Genomic DNA, 26,620 nt, shown 5'->3' with positions numbered 1-26,620 from the left:
TATTTTAGTTTTTAGAGACAGGGTTTCTCTGTGTAGCCCTGGCTCTCCTGGACTCACTTTGTAGACCAGGCTGGCCTTGAACTCACAGAGATCTGTCTCCTAGAGTGCTGGGATTACAGGTGTGTGCCACCTCCCAGTTCTTTCTTTTCTTTAGAAGGATGGGGTTGTAGTGCTATGGAAAAAAACTTGCTTAGCTTTCTCAAGTCTCTGGGTTCAATTCTCAGCACCAAAAACAAATAAATAGATAAATAAAAAATGTAAGTCAGCTGATAAAGGCAGTCTTTCTTGGAATACAGTGTTACATTTCTATGCACTAGAATTAAAGTAACTACAAAAGCAAGCAAGCATGTTGGCACATGGCATTTGCTTGGAATCCCAGCATTTTGGAAACAGAAGCAGTATGACTACATGGAGTTTGAGGTCAGCCAGCCTGTTCACACAGCAAATTCCAGTCCAGCCAGATCAAGACTCTCTTTAAAAAAAAAAAAAAAAGGAAAGAAGGAAGAGAGGGAGGAAGAAAGGAAAGAAGTAGTAAGCAATAGTAAATATATAAAGTTACGAAATGGCCCATTGTGTGCCATTTTAATCCTAGCACTTGGAAGACAGAGGCAGGTGGATCTCTGTGAGGCCAGCCTGGTCTACAAAGTGAGTCCAGGACAGCCAAAGCTACACAGAGAAACCCTGTCTCAAAGCCACAACAACAAACCCCAAAGGGTGTGGGGTAGGGAAGAAACCCTGTCTCAGAAAACCAAGACGGAGCCAGCTGGAGTGGTGCACACTTCTTATCGAAGCACTCAGGAGGCAGAGGTAAACGTTTCTCTGTGAGTTCAAGGCCAGCCTGGTCTACAAAGTTCCAGAACAGTCAAGGCTACACAGAGAAATACTGTCTCGAAAAACCAAACCAAACAAACAAACAAAAAACCAAGGGGAGAAATTACAAAATGGGAAGTGTGGATTTCAGAAAGGGTTCCACAAGATAATTTAAAGTGATTGCTTAAAAAGTTAATGGCCTTGAGTTAGGTTTTAAAAAAAAATGAAGAAAGGGAGATTAGTTGTAGGTCTCAAAATTGTGCCTTCATGTTAGAAGGAGATGAAATGGGTAAGGTAGGAAGATGAAAAATGTGAGAATGAAGGAATTTTTACTTGTGAAGTGTCAAACCACCCCTTCCCAGGCCCTCGTCACAACTTAACTCCTCAGAGTGGCAACTGTTTCCTTCAGTAAAAGGAAAAGGGATTACTTCTGTTTTGGGTTTTTTTGTTGTTTTTTTTTTTCCTATTCCCCCACGTGTCTGTGTGTGTGTGTGTGTGTGTGCGCACACGCATGAGCCTCAAGGCTGAGGGGAGCCATATGTACTTGACTCATTTAGGCACAGTTCAGCATTCCAGACTCTGGCTAGTCAGTTCCCTCCAGGAGTCCCAGAGCCACGTCTGGAGCCTGGTACATCATGTCCACCTGGGATTTATGGCATTTTCACAGGTTCTTGAGACCTAAACACTAATTCTCATGATTTCTTGGCAAGTTTTTTACCTGATGAACCATCTCCCAGCTGTGTGCATGTGCATGCCTGTGTGTGTATATGTGTGTGTGAGAGAGAGAGAGAGAGAGCGAGAGTGCTCTCTGCAGCACAGGCTAACCCTGAACTGATATCCTTATGTCCGATCTTTGTTTGTAGTTGTGCACCACACTGACTGGCACAGGACTGCTTTTTTTTTTTTTTTTTTTAGTTTATATCCTATTTATTTAGTTATTTATTATTTTATGTGTGTGAAAGCTCTAGCTGTATATACATGTGCACGCCAGAAGAGGGCACCAGATCTCAACATAGATGACTGTGAGCCACCATGTGGTTGCTGGGAATTGAACTCAGGACCTTTGGAAGAACAGCGAGTGTTTTTAATCTCTGAGCCATCTCTCCAGTCCTATTTATGTTTTTTTTTTTTTTAAGATGTATTTATCATGTATACAATGTTCTGTCTGCATGTACACCTACATGCCAGAAGAGGGCACAGGCTGTCATCATAGATGGCTGCGAGCCACCATGTGGTTGCTGGGAATTGAACTCAGGACCTTTGGTAGAACAGCCAGTGCTCTTAACCTCTGAGCCATCTCTCCAGCCCCGTATTTATGTTTTTAAGTTTAGGAATGAGTAAGGCAAGAAAGGATCGGACTTAATGGTGATATGTTTGTGCGTTAGGTTGGCAAGGGGTCAGGGTTAAAACTGGCTGGTTTTGTGTGTCAACTTGACCTAAGTTAGAGTCATCAGAGAGGAAGGAGCCTCACTTGAGGAAATGCCTCCATAGAGCCAGCTGTAAGGGATTTTCTCACTTAGTGATCAGTGCGGGTGGGCCTCGACCATTGTGGGTAGTTTCATCCCTGGGCAGGCTGTAAGAAACAAGGCTGAGGAAGCCACGAGGAGCAAGCCAGTGAGCAGCACCCCTCCACGGTCAGCTCTTGCTTCCAGGTTCCTGCCATTTGAGTTCCTGTCTTGATTTCCTTTGGTGATGAACAGTGATATGGAAGTGTAAGCTGAATAAACCCTTTTCCTCCCCAGCTTGCTTTTGGTCATGGTGTTAGGTCACAGTGATAGAAACCCTGACTAAGACAGGTGGAGTGTCACCAAGTGCAAAGGGACGATGCTGTCTTAACTTGTTAAGTTTTGCTTCATGGATGAGATTATTTGCATTTAGACCTCTTGGAACTCTTTGTTCATGTTACTGTGTTCCCTTCCCCTTCGCCCTTTCTCCTTTGAGTTCCTTTTCTGATTTTCTGATTGTTTTGGTTTCTGGCTTTAGGTTTTCTTCTAATTCTGTCTCCTGGTTTGGGGCTGTTTAAGTGGAAGGCATTATGGGAAGTAGTAATTGTAAAGCCATGAAGCTGAAGCACAAGAGAGCGCGGATGGTCCTCGATGCCGGGCATTTCTGTTTGGTGGGTTGGTTTCTCAGAGAGACCTCACACCGTCTTCTCAGAGACAAGGTGCCAGAGAAATGGTGGCATGTTTGGGTTTGGCTCTTAATTCCCATCCAGCTGTGCTTGGTGATTAGGAATCCAGAGTCTCTGCATCCTCCCCAGGGAATAAACTAGTTCTGACAGGCATAGTCCTACCTATCCACGTTGCTGAGGCAGGAGGCCTGCCACAAGTTCAAGGGCAACTTTGGATAGAGTTAGTTCATGCTAGCCTGGACTACAGAGTGGTCTGAGTAATAGCGGGGCACGGTGGAACGCGCTTGGGAGGTGGATGCAAAAAGCCGTTGTTGGCTACACAGCAAGTTCGAGGCCACCTCGGCCATAACTAGCTCTTGTCTTAAAAATCCTAAAACTTCAAGTGGAGATGTTGAATGCTTGCCTTATGTCTATATGCCATAGATAAGCTCTCATCTTTATCACTGTCTCTCCACTTCTAGGATATTATTGTCTCTTTAAAATAGTTTCAATTGTTTAACTATGTGTGTATGTGTCTGCATCTGTATTTGGGTGTGTAGCTACCCACAAAGACGAGAGGCATTAGATCCTCCTGGAGCTGGAGTTGTAGGTGGCTAACTGCCTGCCAGAGGGTTATAAGCCACCAGACGTGGGTGTGGGAACCCAAACAAGGCCTTTTTAAGGACACCAAGTGTGTAGTGCAGGCCTTTAACCACCCCCACTCAGGAAGTAGAGGTGGATGAGTTCCAGGCCAGCCAGGGATACATAGAGAGACTCCGTCTTAAAATAAAAAAGCAAAACGCTCAGTGGGCCCTCCATTGTCTGCGTTTTGTACTGTTTATGTGTGTGCAGTTAGAGACTGGACCTCGTGCACGCTGAACCAGCGTCCACCAGTGAGCTACACTCCAGCCACACTGCAACGCCCGCCTCACTGCAGCCTGTTCTTCCCACAGCGGCCATCACTGCTTCACAACATAGACCTGGGGACTTCTCTGCTGTTTAAAATTATCCCCCTGCCTCTTGTCTTTCATCTTTTGTTTCCCAGCCTTGCTGGCCTTCGGTGTGGAAGAACCGCCTTGTGACTTTGCCGGTGTTGTTGCCTTTTTCTGTGGTATTTTTCTTTAGATTGATTTTATTTGGGGTGAAGGGTTGCTTTTGTTTTATTGGAAACTGGGTCTCACCGTGTTGTAGCGGAGAGCCATCTGTAATGGTCTCTTTGAGAGCCGTCCTTTATGTGGGGTGTTTAAGCCTCTCTACCTCCCTTCCACCAACCCCACCACCTTAAGTAGGAGAGAGGAAAGGTTAGTGGGGAGAGGGGGCTCAGACCCTTTATTTCTCCTGGCTAGTTGGGGTGAAGGGGTTCTTTTAGGGCTCTATACCAATCTCCATCAACCACAGGTGCAGCTAGCAGTCTCCATGCCACTGTGCCCCGAAGCGTGTCTCTCCATCTGTCTGCTCCAAACTGCCACACCGTCTCGTGTCTGGTCTCTCCTGCTACATGCCAAGCGCCAACACTGAACGCCACACGGAATGCCGCATCATTACTTTATTGCTCTCATATTTATACTCTCAGAGTCCTAGCCCGTGCCCCACTCCAGGCCACATGTGGAAGACTCTTACCAGCTGGCAAAAAACACGTTCACATGAGACAGTGAACAGGTGTGCACAAACTATAGCCCAACTAAAATCCACACTCGGGGTTAAAACAAAGGCATATTTACATAACACACAAAGAAGCCAAAGCTTCCATCACACTGTATAGCTCTGGCTGGCTTGGAACTCACTTCAGAACAGACTCATAACAAGACTTTCTTTGGACCACCCACTCTCAATTAATGACACAGAGACTTTTTATTTATTATAAAAGCTTGGCCTTTTAGCTTAGGCTAGCTCTTAAATTAGCCTGTTTATCTTAATCTACATTCTGCAATGTGGCTCATTATGGTATGTCTGGTTTCTTTGGATCTAGCTATTGAATCTTCCTGCCTCAGATCCTTTCCCAGAGTGCCTATCTCTCCCGGAAGTCCCGCCTTTCCTGCCTCAGCTATTGACCATTCAGCTCTATATTAAACCAATCAGAAGGCGTTGGAGGGAGTGTTTATAGAATGTGATGCAGCCATAAGAATAACAGTACCAAAGCCCAGCCAGTAGTCAGATCTCTGCCCTGCAGAAGTCAGCATTTGAATAGTACAAAGACATCCTTGACATACTGCAGTCAGACCACCCTAACACAGACTGGCCTTGACCTTAAGAGATGTGCCTGCCTCTGCCTGCTGAGTGCTAGGTCTAAGGAATGGCCTGGCTTCTTCTGCTCTCTAAACAACTAGGTTCCTCATCCTTGTTTTTGAAGTGTTATTAAAATTTAATCACCTTTCAGAAGAGACTGATAAAAGTAGGTCTCTGTTATGTTCTATTTCTATTGTGTTGGAGATAGAGTGTGACCCGGGTTGGCCTGGCTAAGGGGAACCTTGAGGTCCCCATCAGCCTGCCTCTACCTTTCAAGTGCTGCAATTGCAAGAGAGCTCTACCATGCCTGGCTCTGTTCTTTTTCTGTGGAACTTAAGCCTAGGTTGTTTTTTGCTTGCTTACTTGCTTTCACGGATTTATCAAGGAAAATGAGAACTCCTGAGAATGGGAAGGCTTCAAGGGAGCAAGCTCAGCAGCTTGTGCTCTAGTTACACTTTGCTAGTTAAATGCTAGGTTAAAAACACATACTTTTGAAAAAATGTATAAAATATTGAAGCATTGTCTATTGCTGAATGAATGGGGTACAGCTGAGTAATTATGCAAAAAGTGGATTTAATCTTTTTTTTTGAGACATGGTTTCTCTGTGTAGCCTTGGCTGTCCTGGACTCACTTTGTAGACCAGGCTGTCCTCCAACTGACAAAGATCTGCCTGCCTCTGCCTTCCAAGTGCTGAGATTACAGGTGTTCGCCACCATGCCCAGCAAATTTAATCTTTTTCTCATCTGAAAAATGAACATCTTATGTTAAGTATAAAGCGATGTCCTGGGGGTATACTTAGTTGCTATAGTGCTTGCCCAGTGCACACAAGGCTCTAGGTCCCTTTCCCAGCACCATAAAGCTGATGATGTGATAATGTGTGTTGCCTCAGCATTCAGGAGGTACAGTCAGAAGGAGAAGCTCAGGGTCATCCTTGGCCACTATCTTAGTGTGGGTTACTGTTGCTGTGATGAAGCACCATGACCAAGAGCAACCCAGGGAGGAGGCCTCCAAGCGCCAGCATTATAGGACAGGCGCTCCTGCTCCTGCCTACCCAGGGAGGAGGCCTCCGAGTGCCAGCATTATAGGACGGGCGCCCCTGCCTACAGTCCCACTTACAGAAACAGCATTTGCAAACTGACAGGCTGTGCTTTAACACTTACCCTACCATTTCAACCACCAGAGCATTTTCCAGCCTTTAAAACCTGCTGAGGTTTGGAGATTTTGATCTGAAGCTTTTTCCTCTGTACCTGTGGAGGAAGGAAGGGAGGGAGGGAGGGAGGGAGGGAGGGAGGGAGGGAGGGAGGGAGGGAGGGAGGGAGGGAGGGAGGGAAAAGGTGACAAGTAGAAATAAAAGTGGAAATCTTTAGTATTAATCAACCTAATCTTCAGAAAGATCGTTTATCAGGCCAGTCCTGGTGGTGCACTTCTGTGATCCTAGCCATCAGGAAGCTGGAGGATATGGAGTCTAAAACCAGCCTGGGTGACATGAGGCCTGAGTCCAAAAACAAACAACAAAAAACAGCGTTTATCTCTGGACCACTGGATGTTCTAAATCTATAAGCAGACAGACTCAAGATACCATAAAACCAAACTCTTAAGTCTCAAACCTTGGGACAAATGGTTGAGGTATTATGTAACATATCAAACCTGGGGCCCAGGTTCTCACAGCATCCCTCAGCTCCTGCCTGTTGGAACAGGAGGCTCTTGGCTTGCATACACCTCCCTTACCCTGACCTCTCCAGCCCAGAGGGCTGGGCTGTTCTTCCCTATACAGTCCAGCCGTTTTAGTCACGCTTTTGAGCCTCCTGGCTGTTGCACCTGGTTCTTCTCTCTCCTCTTCTCTCCCTCTCTTCCCCTGCATGGCCCAGCTCAGCCTGCTCATCTCCACTGGGGCTCTCCCAGATGTCTCTGCCTCCAGCTGTGATCTCTCTTTAGCTCCAGTAAACTTTCTTCTCATACCTAGGAGCACTCATGACCTTCCCTTTTCATTTCTTTTTCTCATTCACAAACAAAAACCTGTGGACTTTCCTGTGGGAACTTATCTGCCCCCGTGAAACCTCTAATTTAGAGTATCTAAGAGTGTGTGCTCCGTGCTAGCTGCCAGGTCTCACAGTTTGAGAGGGGAATTGTGCCGTCCGTCCCTCCCTTTCTCCCTCCCCTTCTCCCTGGCTCCCTCCTCTCCCTCCCTGCCCTTCTCTTCTGTTGGGTTCTCACCGTTGTCCAGGCCATGCTGGCCTGCCCTGGAGCTGGATGATAGGTCAGAGCCACTGTTTGTGCTGCTGCTTTAAAGACGCTGACTGAAGCAGGATGGGCCCTCCACAGTGAGACCCCTGAGGCAGACAATCAAGTGTTCTGCAAACTAATGATGACAGAATTCATTTAACCTGGTCCATTTGCAAATTTCAGACCAAGTCCTAAATGTAGTATATGTTGATGAATGAGATAGGTCTCTTTGCCTATTGTTTTAGAGGGGGAAGGATGGTACTGAAGTTCGAACCTTGCACACCCTACTGAACCATGCTCCGGCCATTAAAAAGGGGCACAGGGAGACAAGAAACGGCTTATTCTACGCTTGTCACCTGTTTTTAAAAATCCTTATTATGTGTTTGTTTACTTTTATTTTTTGAAACAAGGTCTTGTAGAGACATATTGGAGAATGCTGGAATGTGTTTTGTTGTAATCCCAGGCGTGTGGGACTGCGTCGGGCTGCTGGCAGCCACTGGCTGGGATTTGCCTCGTGCTCTAGTGGGTCATGGTTTGCCGGCTGCAGACGGTTTCTGCGATTGTGTGAGGTTAGGGCCTGACAGGTGGGGTTGGTGGTGGTTGGCCATCTAGGGAGGTTGGCTGTGGTTTGCTGGTAGCCGTGGTCAAAAGAAACAAACGGAAAGAAATTAGATTCAGGGATTTTCCTAACTCCTCTCTCCGCCTTGTCTTTGCTTCTCTCCTATCTCGTTTGAGGGTTGAAATTGGGGGGATAAAGGGTGAGAAAAAGAACCCACAAAGGAGATGGGCTACAGGGTCTCATATAAGCCAGGCTGGCCATGAGCTCCTGATCCTCCTGCCAATTCCCAAGTGCTGGGATTACAGGTGTGAGCCAGTATTCTTGCCTTTTGCTTATTTTAAAATCTTATTTAGGACTGCATTTGAACACATTTTAGAAACGGACTTCTAGTTTTATAAATAGAGACTGTAGCTGGTAAAAGACCTGACCGCTCCAGTTAGAGGGACAGCAGTGCGTAAGTGTAGACTTGGGAACCATGTTGACACAATCAAAATTAAGACTCTGGGCCTTAGGAGCTCAGTAGGCATATGTAAAACACTTGTCATGCAAGTGTGAGGGCTCTCTAGCTCCCTTTTCAATCCCAGGGCTCCCCTGGCCACCTTGCCGTGGCATGTGCGACCGTGAATGAGAAAGACACCCTGCTCTGGACCAGGTGATGATGGCGCAGGCCTGTAATCACATAATCACAAAACTCCAGAGGCAGAGGCAGGTGAATCTAGTGAGTTTGAGGCCAGCCTGGTCTACAAAGCGAGTTCCAGGACAGCCAGGGCTACACAGAGAAACCCTGTCTTGTAAAACAAAAAGAAGAAAAGGAAGAGGAAGGAGGAGGAGAAGAAAGACTCTGTGTCAAGGTGGACAGTGAAGACCCGCCCCTGAGGGTCTAACTACCACATAAATGACCTGGCACCTCAGCACTCCTACTCAGACATGAACGCATGCACAGGTACACATCATATACACACATCCTCACAAAGCAACCCTCTATTCCATGTGTAGTATGTGAGAGCATCTCAAGTTTTAAAGAACGGCAGAGGTCCAGCAAGGTGGCTTAACAGGGACAGGTGCCCACTGCCGAACTGTGTGTGATCCCAGGGCCTGCATGGCAGAAACAAAGACCCACTCCTTCAGGTCATCCTCTGACCTCTGTTCTCTCATCCACACACACATGTGCACACACACATTAAAAATAATTAAGGCAGAAAAAATAATGTTAAAAGCAAGAACACAGAACCACACCAACAAGACCAAACAACTGGAAAGTTTTACTCTGATAATTTATACATTTTAAAAAATTAAAGAATGGTTACTGTTGTATGTGAGAATAGTGATACTGTGGTTTATGTGAAAATTTTAAATGCACTGGGCAGTGGTGGCACACACTTTTATCCCCAGCACCATGGAGGCAGAGGCTGGCCTGGTCTACAGAAGGGGTTCCAGGACAGCCAGGAACACTGTTTTGAAACCCTGTCTCAAAAAAAAACTAATGAAATAAATGAATGAAAGACATTTTAAAACAATGAAGCAGAGTTTGATGGCACACGTATTTCGTTTCCCAGCATCTGGGAGGCTGAAGCAAGAGGGTCATGAGGTCCAGGGGTTAGTATCTTAGTATTCTAATAGGGTTTTAATTTTTAACTAAAAACTATTATTAAAGTGTGTGTGTGTGTGTGTGTGCGTGTGCGTGTGCGTGTGCGTGTGCGTGTGCGTGTGCGTGTGTGCGCGCGCATTGAAGAGGGGCACTCAGATGCATGTGGAGGTCAGGAGAAAGGGTCTCTCCATCTGCCTTTGTTTGGTTGCCAGTGCGTGCAACAAGTGCCCTCATCTACTGAGTCATTTCACCAGCCTGATTCAGGGTTCTGTTTTATTGTTTTTACTAGCATATTAATTATATATAATAATGAGTTTCATTGTAACTTTTGTCTTTCAAGACAGGGTTTCTCTGTGTAGCTCTGGCTGTCCTGGAACTCACCCTGTAGACCACACCAGCCTTGAACTTGGACATGTGCCGGCCTCTGTGTCCTGAGTGCTGGTGCCTGGCTCATTATGACATTTTCATGCATGTATATAATGTATTTCTATCACACACCAAATCTGTTATCCATTAATCCCTTTCCTCTTCTCAGCTCTTCCCCTTTCTAATTTGTGGGTGCCGGTGAGTCTCAGTAAGGCTGCTTGCAAGGGTGTGGGTGGGTAATTTGTTTGTAGGACCATGCACCTTACCATGGTTACACCACTAAAGAAAGAGTCTACACTTGCCATCAGCACTTATCCTCAGCTAGGGACAGGGCCGTGTGATTTTCTTTTTCTTTCTTTGTATTTTTTTAGACAGGGTCTCACTGTGTACCCCTGTCTGGCCTCAACATGCAGACCTTATGGCCTTGAATTCTGAGATTCTCTCTCTGCCTCCTGAGTACTGGGATTAAAGGTGCCCTCACCATGCCTAGCCTGGGATCTCTATGTTTCTAACTGTACTGGTTAGTTTTAATTGCCAGGTTGACAGCTGAGAACCTCAATTAAAAATTTGCCTTTACCTTTCCCGGGGACAGTGCTTTGATGGTCCAGGATATGACATACCATCATAGGCTCTCCTACAGTGCAGCCCCTAACAAAACCAGGCTGCCTCAAACCCCTGGCAACAGGATTGTTTACCTGTACACCAAGAAGGTTTGGAAAGCACCTAAATCCACATGTGATGCTTGCTCAGGTAGACTTCGAGGGGTTTGTGCTGTGAGGCCTGCAGTCTCTGTGAGATTGTCTAAGACAAAGAAGCACGTGAGCCTGTGGTGGTTCCGTGTGTGCCAGATATGTGCACGACAGGATCAACAGGCTTTCCATATTGAGGAGCAGAAAAACGTTGTGAAAATGTTGAAGACACAGCACAGAGGCAGGAAGCAAAACAAATACGCAGCATGTATAAGTAACTAAAGTCAAGGCTTGGTTAAGAAGGAGGAAAGGAAAAGAAGGAAGAAAAAAATGTCTTTATGTGTTTCCTTAGCTGTTTGCCCTGGTTTGGGTGCTGGTAGTAGTTATAGTTTTTCTTACTTATTTCTGGGTAATAAAACCCAGAGTGGCCCAGGTGGTGGTGGCCACTCCAGCACTCAGGAGGCAGAGGCGGGCGGATCTCTGTGTTTACAGAGATCAGCCTGGTCCAGCCAGGGCTACACAGAAGCCCTGTCTTAAACCCACCAACCCACCAACCCACCCCAGAGTGATGCAATACTGTTGAAACAAGGCTGGACCTCCATTTCCACACCATCAGGGGTTTATTTCAGTGTTTGAGATAGGCCGGCTTTCAGCTTACTATGTAGCTGAGGATGATGTTGAACACTTAACATTTTTGTTTAGATGTATTTTTATTTTACATGTATGAGTGTTTGCCTGCATGTGTGTCTGTGTATCTTGTATATGCATGGTGTCTGAGGAGGCCTGAAAAGGGCAACAGACTCCCTGGAACTTGAGTTATAGACTTTCCTGAGCTGCCATGTGGGGGCTGGGAACCTCACCTGAGTCTCTGCAAGAGCAGCCAGTGCTTCAGATTTGCTGAGCCATCTCTCCAGTCCCTTGTTTTTATTTTCAACGGATGTGTTTACTTGAGGGTCAGATCTGGGTTTATGCACAAGTACAGTGTTCATGGAGGCTGGAAGAGGGTGTCAGATTCTCCAGAGCCACCTGACGTGGGTTCTGGGGACCTGACTCTGGTCCTCTACAGTGTATTTAGGGGGCCTCCCTCTGCCCTCCCTCCGAATGCTGAGAGTAAAGGTGTGCACCGCCATGCCTAGCTCAGTATGTGCTTTCAACTGCGGAGTCGTCTCTCTAGCCCTAAATATGAACTTTCAATCCTTTTGCTTCTGCCTCCAGAATTCTGGGGCTGCAGGCACACAGAACCACACTTGGTTGTATGCCGGCCAGGTGACTGAAGGGTTTCATGGAGGCAAGCACTCTACCGACGGAGCTATGCTCTATCCCTTGTTTTGTTTTGATACAAGGTCTTAGTGTGGTCCAGACTACCCTCGAACATTCAGGAATCCCCCTGCCTCTGTCTTCCGAATGCTGGGATTAAGCAACGTGAACCAGGATGCCTAGCTTCCAAAAATTTTTAAAAGATTTATTTATTTATTATTTATACAGTGTCCTGTCTGCATGTACTCCTACAGGTCAGAAGAGGGCACCAGTTATCATTATAGACAGTTGAAAGCCACCATATGGTTGCTGGGAATTGAACTCAGGACCTCTGGAAGAGCAGCCAGTGCTCTTAACCTCTGAGGCATCTCTCTAGCCCTAGCTTTCAAATTTTAAAAGGGGAATAAATAACACATTTCCTATTCCTCTTCACAGAGATGTCGAGAAGACAAAATGAAATCACACATGACAAGTACTTTTTGAATTGCTATATAAAAAAGGTAGATATGGTGGGGCATACCTGTAATCCCAGCACTTGGTTGGAAAGTGGAGGCAGGAGGATCGGGAGTTCAAGGACGTCCAGAGTTATAATACCCAAACCAGGAGAGGCAAGCCTGGGCTTCATGAGACTGAGTCTCAAACAAATGAACAAACACACACAAAAATGACTGACTTGTTTTATTATCTCACACGTGTGGTTTCATCACACCCTCAGCTGCCCTTTCTTGTCTCAGTGGGTGTGAAGGCATATGCCCTAGCTGGGGTTTCTATTGCTGCAAAGAGATACCATGACCACCGCAGCTGTGGCAACTTTTTTTTAGTTTTTGTTTTTTTGAGACAGGATTTCTCTGTGTAGCTATGGCTGTCCTAGGACTCACTGTTGGCCAGGCTGCCCTGGTCTGCCTTCTGAGGGCCAGGATAAAGGTGTGCACCACCACCGTCCAGCTTTCCGTATCAACTCTTATAAAGGAAACATTTAATTGGGGCTGGCTTACAGTTTCAGAGGTTTAGTCCCTTATCGTCACGGCAGGAAGCATGGCAGTGTGCAGACAGACACGGTGCTGGAGAAGGAGCTGAGAGGTCTACATCTTGATCCACAGGCAGCAGAAGGAGACTGCTGCACAAGGCCTAAGTTGAGCATATGAGACGTAAAGCCTGCCCTCACAGTGACACCCTGAGTCCGGCAAGGCCACACCTCCCACTAGTGCCACTCCTCAAGGGCCGAGCATTCAAACACACGAGTGTGAGGGAGCCACTCCTATTCAAAACCCCACGGGGATGAAAGCATTTATTTTATCTTATAGCTTGTTTACACCATCCAGGGAAGTCAGGGCAGGAACCTGGAGGCAAGACCAAATCAGGGGCCACCGAGGAATGCTGCTTACTGGCTTGCTGCCCGAGGCTTGCTCCTCCTATTTTCTTATGCGGTCTAGGACTCCCAGAGAGGCAGCTCCACTGTGAGCTGCTGGGTCCTCCCACATCAATCATTAATCAGGAAAGTGTTCCACAGGCCAGTCTGGTGGAGGCATTTTCTCAGCTGAGGTCCCCTTCCAGAACCCCAGCTTGTTCTGATACAGCAGTGGCCAACACAAGGTGTCCGGATTTTGATTTGTGTTTTCCCAGTGGCTCGCTTCTGAACTCACTGTTCTGCTTGTCCTCTCAAGGGATAATGTAGACATCTTTTCAAAACTTATCTCTCAGGAATTGCTTGTTTCTTCACGCTTTTACTCTTTGCTTAGATCTTCACCAGCACACACTTTTGTTTTTAAATCAATTTTTAATTTTATTTACATTATTGGCATTTTGCCTGCATATATGATGGTGTCTGATCCCCGGGAACTGGAGCTACAGACAGTCATGTACAGCCATGTGGGTGCCAAGAATTGAACTCTGGTCCTCTGGGAGAACAGCTAGTGCTCTTAACCGCTGAGCTGTATCTCCAGCCCCATCACACACTTTTCATTCTGATAGTGTTCTAGGTTGTGAGCTCTAACTTGTAAACTCCTCATGGGAGTGTATTTAACTATATTACGGCCACGAGCTGTGCACTCAGCCAGTGAGGCTGACGGGAATTTGAGGTCACCCTGGGCTGTATAAATAGTTCACATGGTGTTGTTGATTATTAATATTTATTATCTTTTAGTTAGGCTGTGGTTATTCCTAAATCAGCTGTATACCCAAATCACCACACAGAGATTAGGATTTATTTAGTTAACCTAGAGCACAATGCTGGGCAATAGTTATTTCATCCTAAACCTCCAAGCCCGCATAGTTTCATACCATCCAGATTTCCAACATTTTACTTGCTTTTAGTCATATCTTAGGTTGAGTTTATCTCTCAAGGTGGCTCCAGGTCCTCTCCTCTCAGATCTCTCTCCTCCCATTCACTTCTTTCTCGTCCCCTCTGGACCAGGATGTCCACCGTGTTCTCTTCATTGTCAGCATTAGCTGGATGTTTCTGACAATACAGAGAACAGATGGTGGCATGTTGACACAAACTTGAGACAGGTGATGCTTAGAAGAAGCACCATAGTGCAATGTCTGGATTGAAACCAGATAGTGGGGGAGAGAAGTCAGCATTTGAATAACAAGGGTAAATTGTATACATTCCACAAGAACATGATACCACCAATGTGGGCAGCAAAGACTGCGGAGGGGCACTCTCAAACAAGCAAAGATGCCTGGAAGAGGGTCAGGCCAACCTGTCTGCCTGGAAAAGACGCCCCCCAACCTGTTGAGCTGGCTGCTGGCTGGCAGTGCAGGGTGCTCCAGCTGTCCAGCTTTCTGGAACTCTATGCTGAGGTGGGCTGCCGTGATGTGGCTGTTCAGTCCTGTCAAGGCCTGGGTTCAATCCCCAGCACTACACAAATGAAAAAGCACTGTGAAGTATTCTACCCATTTTATTTATGATTCCGTATAGTATCACTCAATGCTTACATGTAATGGACAACTCAAGTATTCACTGAGTGACTGAAGTAGCCCAGAGGGGCTCATGGATAATTGCTGGAGAATCTGTTACTCCATGGAGAATGTGGACCTTCTCTTAGGCATTATGACCTGGAACCCAAGCAAAAAACATTCATCTGTGTTACAGGACACGGAGGCCACTAGCCTCAGGACATATTGTACGGGTCATTCACGGCCACATTGCTGTCATAGTTACAAAGTAGAGCACTGGGTGTGTCTGTGAGACTGTTTAGGCTTTAAGTTATATAATAAAGATATCCTGTGAACTGGTTTCTCTCATCTTTACAAATACCATGCCTGAACCAGGGGCTATGGCTTCATGGTTGGGAATATTTTTCTCTTGCTCTGGGGGTTAATAATGGAGTTAATGATAGAAAGACCTGGAAGGGACAGGAACTCCAAAAGGAGACCAACAGAGCCAAAAAACAAAACAAAAAACAACAGCTGCGTCCTGGCAACCCTGCAGAGACTGATACCCTAACCAAGGACCATGCATGGAGAGGACCTAAAACCCCTGCTCAGATGTAGCCCATAGACTCAGTCTCCAAGTGGGTTTCCTAGTAAAGGGAGCAGGGGCTGTCTCTAGCATGAACTTAGTGGCGGGCGCTCTGATCACTCCCCCTAGAGTGAGAAGCCTTGCCAGTCTGCAGAGGAAGACAGTGCTGATGAGACCTGCTAGAGCAGGGTCAGATAGAAGGGGAGGAGGACCTGCCCTATCAGGGGACCAGGTGTGGGGCATAGGGGGAGAAGAGGGAGGGAGGAGGCCACAGCTGGGATACAAAGCGAATAAATTGTAATAAGTAATAATAATTAATAAAAAATGCAAAAAAAAAAAAAAAAAGGAGTTAATGGCCCCAGGTCAAGATGAATTTGGTACCCAGGCATGGTGGGACACGTCCGTAATCCCAGCACTCTGGGAAGCAGAGGCAGGTGGATCCATGTGAGTTTGAGGCCAGCCTGGTCTACAAAGTGAGTCCAGCCAGGGATACACAAAGAAACCCTGCCTTGGGAAAGAAAAAGGAATTTGGTGGCATATGAGTGGCTATCAGCCAGGGTTTTGAAATACAGCCTGGTGTGGTGGCACATATGTAATTCCAGCATTGAGGAAACGAAGCCAGAAGGGTTTAAGACTGGCCCGGGATATGTGAGATCTTGTCTCAAACAGAAAACAACACAAAAGACTTTTGAATTGTATCAGTTTAGTTTAGGGTGTTGAAGAAACCATAGCTTTTTGGTAGCCTTCCTGCTTCCGGTAAGAATGTTTCAGTCTCCTAGGCAGTCACTCACACATGCGACCTCTTAGGTGAACACGATTGGCTGGTACCAGCTTTCTAAGTGGTTTTCTTTGGGAAGTCAGATAGTGAGACTTAAGGGCACTTCCCAGATTGTTTTTTCTCCTAGACTCTGTTTTGTTGTTTGTATTTTGAAACAGGGTCTCACCATGCAACCTTGGCTGGCCTGCAGCTTGCTTTGTAGACCAGACTAGCCTCAAACTCATAAAGAACCTCCTGCCCCTAAAACCTAAAACACTGGCATTAAAGATACACATCACCAGCTTTTTTTTTTTGAGAAGGGGGTCTCCAGGCACCTGCAGCCTGGGTTTGCCTAGGCTGGCCTGTCTCTACCATGCTGGGATTAAAGGTGTGTGCCACCAGCTTTCCACCTGTGTGCTGAGGGCCTGAACTCAGATCCTCGTGATGCCATGACAGGCCCGTCACAAGCTGAGCCGTCCCCCAGCTCCGGCATTTCTTGGTACTGTCCAAGTTTACAACATTTCTCAACTTCTTCCAAGTATTATGTGGGATTCTTTTTTTTTTTTTTTTTACCTTGTGGATATTTTTGTGTTTATGTTATTTCTCCCCTTTGTGGTTTGATAAGTTGTGGTGTGAGAGGCAGATGCCAATCATGTTCTGCAGCAGATTTAGGATTAGAAGCATCCTACTGTAACACAAAGCGCCCTTCTCCCGAACTGGCTTCTTTTGTTCTCTTACCGCTCCTGGCTGGCAGGGAGATGGCTATGTACGCTAGTCTTTTATAGTAGAGGAATTCTTATAGTTTCCATAATTATTTAAATAACTTTATAGTATTTTGTATGTATCTGTCGCATGCGAGTGTGCATGTGTGTGCGTGTGCGGGACGCCACAGTGCGTGCATGGATGTCAGAGGGTGACTTTTAGGCGCTTGTTTCTTGACTCCCGTGTTCGTAGACTCTGCTTATTAGGTTTGGTGGTGGACACCTTTACCTGCTGCGTCGGCTCACTGTCCCATCTTACTGTTCTTTTTAGCTGGTTTATTCCCCCTTTGTTTTTGTGTCGTATCTATTTCCCGGGAGTCAGGGACTTCCTCGGTTTCCCACGGGCAGATGGACAATCTTTCCGACCTTCGTGTCTCCCTGCAGCCGTATGTGCCATTGCCTCGGCAGATGGCACCGCCAAGTCCAAGGAACGGCACCCCGAACAGCAGCAGTGGGAGCAGCGGGAGTGACCAGTTGAGCAAAACCAACCTCTACATCCGGGGATTGCAGCCAGGCACTACCGACCAGGACCTCGTCAAGCTCTGTCAGCCGTAAGTGCTGGTCCCAGTACAGCGGCTCCAGCAGCACAGCTTCGCAGCCGCCAGCTTCTTGCCACATGCCCTGAGCGTGAATTGCCAGCATCATGCTTCTACCCCGTGGTCACAACGTATCTCAGAATGCTCGCTTACTGCAGTCTTGGCTTTGTTGTTTTGAGACAGTGTCTTGTGGATCCCAAGCCAGATTCAAACAAAATCAAGTTAAGAGAGAAAGGGTTTCTTTTGGCTCAGAGCTTGCGGTGCAGTCCATCAGGCTGAGGCAATCCGGGTGGTGGAGCTTGAGGCAGCTGGCGACACTCACACCACACCCAGGAGGAGAGGCAAATGGCTGCTTTCTGCTCCTTAGCTCTGTTTCTGCACTTTTGTAGTCCAGGATCCCTGGGATGGCACTACTTGCAGTGGGTAAGGCCCTCAAAGGCACACCAGGCCCCTGTCTCCAGGTGACTCCTGATCCTGTCACAGTGATGCCGATTAACACTGACCCTCACACACTTAATCTCGATGGCGTGTGTGTGTGTGTGTGTGTGTGTGTGTGTGTACTTTTAAACAGGGTATCATGTAGTCTAGGCTGGACGTGAATGCCCTGTCCTCCTGTGTCTAACTCTAGGATTAAAGGCATTTGCCACCATACCTGTTGTATTTTTTTAAGATTTTATCCTTTTTTATTTATATGTACATTTATGTGCATGTGTGAGCTCATGTGTATCACGTGTGTGCAGGTGCTCTCTGAAGCCAGAGGGCATCAGGTGTGTTGGGCCTGGAGTTATAAGCGGGTGTGAGCCACTTGATGTGGGTGCTGGGAACTAAACCCCGCCTTTCAGGAGGAGCAGCCAGTGAGCGCTCCTAACGGCTAGGCTGACGCTGCAGCCCCTGCACAGCTGCCTTTGTTGCTTTATAGAGTTGCCGTTCTGTTGTGGCAAGTGTTTGCGCTGCTACCAGTTTATGGCTATTATGAATGCAAACAGTGTGCTGGAAACGTATACCTTGGTGTGTGCGTGTGTGTTCATGTGTGCCTGTGTGTTGGGTGTATTTCTGGCTCACAGAGTACTTGTCTGTTTAGCTAGTGTAGATAATACTATATGGTTTTCTTTTTGTTTTTTTTTTTTTTATTCTTTTCTCATACGGTACATCCCAGCCAGTTTCTTCTGCCCCTCCCCCAGTCTCTCTCCCTCACCTCCCCATGGTTTTCATACTAAGCGTACTGGTCCTTGCCTGTAATCTCAGCATTCAGGAGATGGAGTCAGGAAGGTTAGGGGTTCAAAGCCCTTTGCTGTGTAACAGACTTGAGCCTTGTGTGTGTTAGGCCCTCTGCCCAGGTGCTTCATGCCCAGTCCAGGAAACTCGGGTTGGCTTCCCTGTGCTTTTAGGCTTTCCTTTTTGTCCTTCCAGGAACTAGTCGGGTCAGCATGTAGGAAAGAAGGGAGAGGGAAGAAGCAAGGCTGAAAGTGTGCGTGGTGACCACGCTTGTGCTCACGCTGTCCGGGAGCATGGGGTAGGACAGCCAGAATTAGAGCCCCATAGCCTGCCTCAACAGACAAAAACGGGGAGCTGGAGAGATGGTCAGGTGGTTCGAAACATAAGCCGCCTTTGAAGAAGAGTTTGCTTATCAGCACTCACACCAGTCGGTTCAACACCAGGTGGTTCAGCTGCCGGTAACTCCAGCCAGTACCTCCTCAGGGAGCCACAGGCACACGGAGACACACAGACCCATGCGGAATTGAGAATAGTGAAGTCTTTAAAAGTCTGTCAAACAAGCCGGCTGGTGGTGGTGCACACCTTTAGTCCCAGCACTCAGGAGGATGAGGCAAGCGGATCTGAGTTCAGGCCAGCCTGCTCTACAGCCCTAGTTCTAGGACCACCAGAGCTACACAGGGAAACCCTGTCTTGGGGGAAAAACAAACAAACAAACTAGTCAAACCAAAATGTAGAGGTGAAGTACAGGGAAGAAGGGATGGATTGGGTGGAGCCAAGGGTGGGAGCGGAGGAAACTCAGCCTGCTCTGCCTAGGAAGAGGGTGTTCCTTACGCTCAGAAGGACTTCCTGCCTTTGTCCCAGTGATCTCTTCTGATGCTAAACTCTGGTTGGCTGGAAGGAGAGGTGTGGCTTTGGACTGGAACTCCTGGTTCTCTGAAAGGGGCTCCTTCTGAGGAGGACACAGCACTGACCCAGCTGTTGCCAGCTGCAGTGGAAATTCTGAGCTCAAAGTCTCAGGCTGCTAGGCTATAGCAGGCTCCACCCTGGGGCCTTGATGGGGATAGCAGCTTGAGTGTCCTCTGGCAGACTTCTTAGGACTCCTTCTTGCCTTATTTTTGGCCTAGAATGGAGCCTCAAAAGATCTTGGAGCAGTGGTTCCCACTTCCTTTTAATCTATTCTTTTCCCAACCGTTAGGGCATTCCCTGGCTTATTTTGTCTAACCCTTGGGGTCCCAGAAGCTCCCCTGGAAAAGGGGGGGATGGGAAGGAGGCAGCCAGAGAGTGAAAACAAACTAATCAAACATCCCATATTCTTTAAGGATGAACAGATTTTTTTAAATGCTTGTTGGGAGTATTAATCTCAAGCTTAGCTCCTGCCAAATGTTTCTGTTCGGCCCTTGTACTTCTGACTTTGTTTGTGGCTGCTGTTCTAGCTCTGACATTTTCACACTTATGGACTAGGATGTAGCCGCTTTTTCTAGTGGGATGCTTCTGGCGTAACCCAAGATCTGCACTACTTCGTGACGCAAGCTCTGGGGCTACGCAGGCCAACTCCCGCTGCCAACAAGGATTTCCAAAAAGGCTGGAAGACAGGAATCTTATAAAATACAGAGTGAAACTATGTCACAGATTTTAACTCATTCATGAAGGCAACAAGATGGAAAACCAAGTCAAAGAGCATGAGGAGTTATATGTTGGCCCTAAAAAAATGTTGGGATAAGGTTGCAGTGGTGAGACCAAGACATAGGAGGTCATAGGACGCATCCAAGATCACTCATAGCTAGAAAGTGGCAGGGCTGGGATGTGAGCCAAAGTAGTTTGGATCAGGCTGGCCTCCATGTACGAGATCAGTAGAGTGTTCGGAGTGGGTGATCAGAAGCAAGAATGTTTATTATTTTTAAAGTATTTAGTTTTAATTTTATATTATTTTATGTGTATGGGTGTTTTGCCTGCATGTATTTGTGCACAGTGTGCATGCCTGGTGCCCACAGAGGCCAGGGTGCCCTGGCCTGGTGCCCACAGAGGCCAGGAGAGGGTGTTGGATTCCCGGGGAGGCTGGAGTCACGCCATGTGGGTGCTGAGAATCCAACCCAAGTCCTGTGTTCTTCACTGCTGAGCCAACTCTTAGGACTTATTTTATTATTTTTAACAGGATAAATGTTGTTTGTCTAAAAAAAAAAAAAAAGACTTAATAATTATTTCTGGCTGAGAGTGGTGGCACATGCCAATAATCCCAGCACTCACTGAGGCAGAGGCAGGTGGATCTCTGTGAGTTGGAGGCCAGCCTGCTCTACAAAGAGAGTCCAGGACAGTCAGGGCTACACACAGGAATCCTGTCTCAAACAAACAAACAAACAAACAAAAGGTTTGTTTCTGCTAGCCAAGCAGTGGTGGCCCACACCTTTAATCCCATGGCTTGGAAGGCAGAGGCAGGCAGATCTCTGAGTTTGAGGCCAGCCTGGTTTACAGAGTGAGTTCCAGGACAGCCAGGACTACACAGAGAAACCCTGTCTGGAAAAACTGAAGGAAAAGCAAAAAAGAAAGAAAGAATTATTTCTGTTCCTCAAAGAATTCCAGCTGAGCTCAAGCTCGGCCTTTATGTACTGTCCCCAGACGTGTCTCAAATATGTTGGAATTGTCAGGACAGCAGTTTCCTGCGGCGCCTGTGTGGGTTAGGTTATATCATGGGACAGTTGACCTTATCTATCAAATAAGACTGAAAAGCTAGGTAGTGACTTTTCTCTTTGCCGTGACAACAAACTGACAAAAAGCAAATTAAGTGAAGAAGGGTTGGCTTTAGCCAGAGTTCAGGGGGATGCAGTCCATCTTGGCAGGGACAGCTGGTAGCAAGAGTGTGGCTGGTCATGGACTTCAGCAAAGCCAAGGGCAGCCAGGGAGGACTAGGCTGTTCACTCCCGGATGCCTTTTCAGTGCAGTGTGGTTTCACCTCCCAAAACTGCGTCACCAGCTGGAAACCAGGTAGTCAGCCACGGGACATGAGAAACATTTCCCAGGCAAACCACAGCAGCCTCCGAGATTACAAAGTACATATCTGGGTATGCCAGGGACAGGTTTTCCTGGGAGGCAAAACCAAGCAGGGCGATCTTCCCCGAGTCTATGCGATGGCGGAGGTGGACCGGGAGGAACACGGGAGGTAGCACACTGATACAGTGCTCACGCTTCCCCCACCAAGCTGTGAGCTGTTGTGCCTCATCCTCTCTGCTGTGCTGGACTGAAACCAGGAACCACGGGAGTCTTTTCTCCCTTAAAAAGGGTTTGTGCCAGGCATTTTGTCACAGTGATGAAAACTAACAAAAACACGAAGCCATGTAGGTCTGGTTGGCCTGAAGCTTATTAGCGAGACCAGGCTGGCTTCTCACAGAGGTCCGCCTGCCTCTGCCTCCTGAGTGCTGGGTTACAGGTGTGCGGCACCGCGCCCAGCTTTTCGTCCTGCCCCATCATCACTCTGCATGTTCCTTTCCCTTAGATATGGCAAGATTGTGTCCACCAAGGCCATACTGGACAAGACCACGAACAAGTGCAAAGGTAAGGATCTGGCTCTCTTAGTGCCTCTGCCTCCTGCCATCTGTGTCTGAGCACCACTGGGCCGGGAGGAGCCGGAGGACCGCCCCGTGGGCTTATGGGGGGTCTGAACCTTTAGGGAAGGGCTGGAAGAACAGGGAAGGTGGCCGTGGTTTGGATAGGGAAGCTTGGACTGCTGTATTCCTCCCTGCCCAGCATTTCTGGGGGCTGTCTAGAGAAGAGGTGGGGGTCTTTTGGAAGTGCATGAAGTGTAGGATTTAATGCCTTCGGTCTGAAGCCGCAGGTTCTTAGGGAGAAGGAGAAGGGCAGAACACCACGAGGGCCTCATTCTCCTCAGCATTCTCAGCCACGAGACCTGAGCCCTGGGTGAGGCGTCACACGGACCTGCAAGCAATCCCTTTCTCCCCGCTACACCATTTATTCGGACTGTAACCCTTCTGTCCTGACAAGCCAGGGCCTCCCACCTTCCAATCACACCTCCCACGTCCCCGTGATGCTCTTCTCCTGTTGCAGGCTACGGCTTTGTGGACTTCGACAGCCCTTCAGCGGCCCAGAAGGCTGTAGCCGCACTGAAAGCCAGCGGCGTGCAGGCGCAAATGGCAAAGGTAATGCCCCAGAGTGCTTCGGAAGTGAAGTGGATGGGCAAGAATTGTCTGCAGTGCTAGTGTGTGTGTGTCTTTGTGTCTCTCTGTGTGTGCATGTGTGCCTGTGCATTTATGTGTGTACTCGCATGTTTGTCTGTGTGTGTGTATCTGTGTGTGTGCATGTGTGTTTGTGTATGCATCACCCACAGTACGGAGCTACCTGATGTGGGTGATGGTAACTGGACTCGGGTCCTGGCCGTCTTGCTAATCCTCTGCAGGGCTTTCTGGTGGCCTCTGAGCACAGACATGCTGAGAAGACTGTGCTGTGTGCGGCAGGCAGGAGGGCCAGGTCTTTTGGCTTTCCTGCTGCTGCCTCCCTGGCTCCACCCTGGCTCCACTTTCCTAGGGACAGATGGTTATAGTTTTGCAACATTCTCTGAGGAAGCCAGTTGTGCAACTCGGGCCCTGAAGAATGTTACATGGCCTGCCACTGCTCCCATAGGACAGGGGTGTGCTGGGAAAGGTTGGGGGAGGGAAGGAAGCTAGAGCAAGGGAGAGAGAACTGAACCTCCTACTCTGATCTCCCTGGAGCTGAGAATTTTGTGTGCTCACCCCGCCCCCATCACCCAGAGGAAATGCCTTTTGCCTTGTTGAGGCATCTTGGATACTTTGAAGCATCCTTGGAACTAGAGTTACAGTAGGTTGTGTGTCGATGTGTGGGTGCTGGGAATTGAACCCAAGTCCTGGAAGAGCAGCCAGTGCTCTTAACTGAAGAGCTATCTCTCTAGCCCCAAGATAGCCATTCTTTTCGCTAACGCTTAAAGAAAACTGAAGCACTGGAAGGCAGCAAAGAATTGCTGAAGAGTTGCAGGACAGCCTAGGCTGCAGAGTGAGACCTTGTCTCTAAAAGAAAAAAGGAAAGAGAGAGAAGCACAGTGCCTGCTCCTCCAAAGGATTTGATCCAGGTCCCTGAACCTACCTACACCTTAAAAGCATCCTAACTCCAGTTCCAGGGGATCCAGTGCCCTCTTCTGGCCTTTGTGGACAGTACACGCATTGGTATGTAGACAACCACACAGGCAAAACACCCATGGATGTAAAAAATAAAATTTGGGGACAAACACAGAAGGAAAGGAAACTGAAGTTGAATGTGGGCTTAAGGTTGTTGGAAACTACTGACTGAGGCAGAATGATGATGTGCAATCACAGCTGGGGAACCAGACCTCAGACCTGCTCCAGGAGTTCAAGTTCATCCTTAGGTACATAGTGAGACCCTGTCTCAGAACAGTAACATAAAACCCAGCCACACACACACATACATGGAAAAAACTAAACTAAAGCAAAACAGGAACAGCAAAAGAACAGCCCTAGGGCAGAACTACCCTTGTAAGTTGTGCCATCTAGGAACTCCCACCCTCTCTCACTTGAGGTGCAGCCTCTTGCTTAAGGTAAACACTGAACAGTCCCTCAGCCCTTCCTCTGCTGCCTTCTCTTTCTCTGGCTTCCCTTCCAGCTGTGGTGACAGGCGTTCCCCCCTAGGCAAGTCTACTGAGGTAGAAAAGAGAAATTGACAGCTGTGGAGTTGACAAGGCAGTCGAAGGGAGTCTCGCCTCTGGGCCAGGCTGCTGTGGGCCAGGAGGAGGGCTTGCTCTGCCTGCCTCTTAAAGACGCAGCCAGGTGCGGCTGGTGGCTTGTGTGGCTGCACTGCACAGGTGTGGACACAGCAGAAACTCTGATGTTCTTCCTGGACTAGGTGTGCAGTGTGTGAGTGGGACGGGTCCTTTGACCCCCCCACTCACACATAGCCAAGACTCACTTTGTTTGGAACCCTCCTACCGTTCCTTCCCTTGAATGTCATTTTGTCTGTGAGGACTGAGGATGGGATGGGAATGAAGACATAAGCCTCCATTTTCACCTTGATGTTCACAGCAACAGGAGCAAGACCCTACAAACCTGTACATCTCAAACCTCCCACTGTCGATGGATGAGCAGGAACTGGAGGGGATGCTGAAGCCCTTTGGCCAGGTTATCTCTACTCGAATCCTTCGAGACACTAGTGGGACCAGCAGAGGGGTTGGCTTTGCAAGGTAAGAGAAGGCTAAGAGTGGCTGAAAAGAAATAAGTTAGGAAACAACACACAGTCATAGACACACAGACAGACAGACACATACACACAGACACAGATACCCAGATGTACAGACACACCTACACAGGCTCACACACAGGCACAGACACAGACATACATACACAGGCAAACACAGACATACACACACACACACACACACACACACACATGTACTCACAGATACAGACAGACTGACACACACACAGACATACAAACACAGACATAGGCATACACACTTAAATACACACACAGAGAGACACATACACAGACACACACAGTGCCCTTCCCCTTTACATGGACCAAAATAATGGTCAAAAATCCCTGATAAGAGCCAGCAAGGTGGCCCAGCAGGTACAGACACTTTGCACCAAGCCTGATGACCCAAGTTTGATTTCTGGCACCCACATGGTGGAAGGAGAGAAATGACACCAGCATATGGTCCTTTGACCTTCACATGTACTGTGCCTTCGGCACACACACAATAAATATATCAAATGCAATCAAAATTGTCTAAAGGCCTGATAGTAAATCAAGTTTGTGTGTGCGTGCTAACTATTGAGCCAAGGGTCTAGCACTTAATTTGAACTGGCTGCAATCCTGCTGCCTTTCCCTCCCAAAAGCTGGGATTCTAGGCCTGCTCCGCACACTTCACCGTGCCTCCTCTTCATCCTGTTCCCATTGCCTGCCTAGCTTTTGTTCCTGTGACTCAGAACAGAATGGTTCTGTTTTGAGCTGAGACTTCCCTTTCTTCTACCTCATTTATGCTCTCTCAAGCCTATACCCCAGATTTACCTCTGCTCCCCAGGAAGGGACAGCAGAGCAGCACCTGGTCCTCAGATCAGCCTGAAGTGGAAGGTTTGCTCCGCCTTCTCAGATGGTTAGGGAGACTTGCATAGAACAAACGCTGCATGACCGCCCTGTGATGTAGGACATAGGAGCCTTAGCGTTCTCTGTGGAGACTGACTCAGATCTGGCCTGTTCTCTAGGCTGCCCTCTTCTGGGCTTAGGTGTCATGGAGCTTCAGCTGACCCCGCCTACCTGAAAATGGCTTCTTTATGTATTTATTTGTTTGTTTTAAGATTTTGTTTGGGTGCTGGCAAGATGGCTTAGCAGGTAGAGGTGCCTGCCAGCCTGAGTCTGAACCCCCAGACTCAAATGGTAGAAAGAGAGACTCCCACGGGTCCTTTGACCCCCCCACTCACATGCCCACACACACAAAATAAATGCATGTAAAAAATTGTTATAAAGACTGTTTTTTGAGCCAGACACAAGCTTCTAATTCCAACACTCGGCAGACAAAGGCAGTAGACTTACTGCAAGGTCAGCCGGCACATCTGAAAGAGTGGTGGGCGCCAAGCTAGTGCACGTGACAGAGGGAGACCCTGTCTCACAACAGGCTGGTGGTGAGGCTCAGTGGGTGGAGTGCTTGCCTACAAAGCATAAAACCCCAGTTTGATCTCCAGCATGGTGTCTGATGACCTAGGTTACAAGAGACGATCTTCCAAAGACCCAAAAACTGTGTGGGTGTTGTATATACCTGTGACCCATGTGCTTGCAATGATAAGTCGGGAAAGTCACTGATTTCGAGGCTCACCTCAGGTACATAGAAATTTTAAAGTTAGCCTGAGTTGATTTCCTCATTCACTCATCCACTCATTCATTCATTTATCTATCTATATCTATATCTATCTATCTATCTATCTATTTATTTTTTGAGGTAGGGTTTCTCTGTGTAGCCTTGGCTGTCCTAGACTAACTTTATAGACCAGCCTGGCCTCAAACTCACAGAGATCTGCCTGCTTCTGCCT

The 26,620-nt window shown here is 47.7% G+C and overlaps 2 protein-coding genes across 10 annotated transcripts in view; both read left to right on the top strand.

The window, feature by feature from the left end:
* Positions 1–26,620, top strand: part of Rbms2 (RNA binding motif single stranded interacting protein 2) — a 56,780-nt gene that overhangs the window by 18,653 nt on the left and 11,507 nt on the right. For all 9 annotated transcript variants that reach the window (XR_009589936.1, XM_060377738.1, XM_060377737.1 and 6 more), the window contains 4 exons: positions 17,194–17,360; positions 22,048–22,106; positions 22,617–22,708; positions 24,617–24,774. Coding sequence is in view for 8 of the 9 variants with exons in the window: in XM_060377738.1 (XP_060233721.1) it covers positions 17,194–17,360; positions 22,048–22,106; positions 22,617–22,708; positions 24,617–24,774 (476 nt within the window). In the remaining variant the exon portion in view is untranslated. The remainder of the gene's footprint in view (positions 1–17,193; positions 17,361–22,047; positions 22,107–22,616; positions 22,709–24,616; positions 24,775–26,620) is intronic.
* LOC110548982 (large ribosomal subunit protein eL34-like) lies at positions 10,482–10,923 on the top strand. The gene has a single exon (XM_060376912.1). It carries the CDS (start codon positions 10,482–10,484, stop codon positions 10,851–10,853), a length of 372 nt encoding a protein of 123 aa, XP_060232895.1. The 3' UTR covers positions 10,854–10,923.

Source organism: Meriones unguiculatus, chromosome 2 (assembly GCF_030254825.1).
Source record: "Meriones unguiculatus strain TT.TT164.6M chromosome 2, Bangor_MerUng_6.1, whole genome shotgun sequence".
NCBI lineage: Eukaryota > Metazoa > Chordata > Mammalia > Rodentia > Muridae > Meriones > Meriones unguiculatus.
Note: the sequence above shows the minus strand (reverse complement) of the source record. Positions and strands in the feature narration are given on the sequence as shown.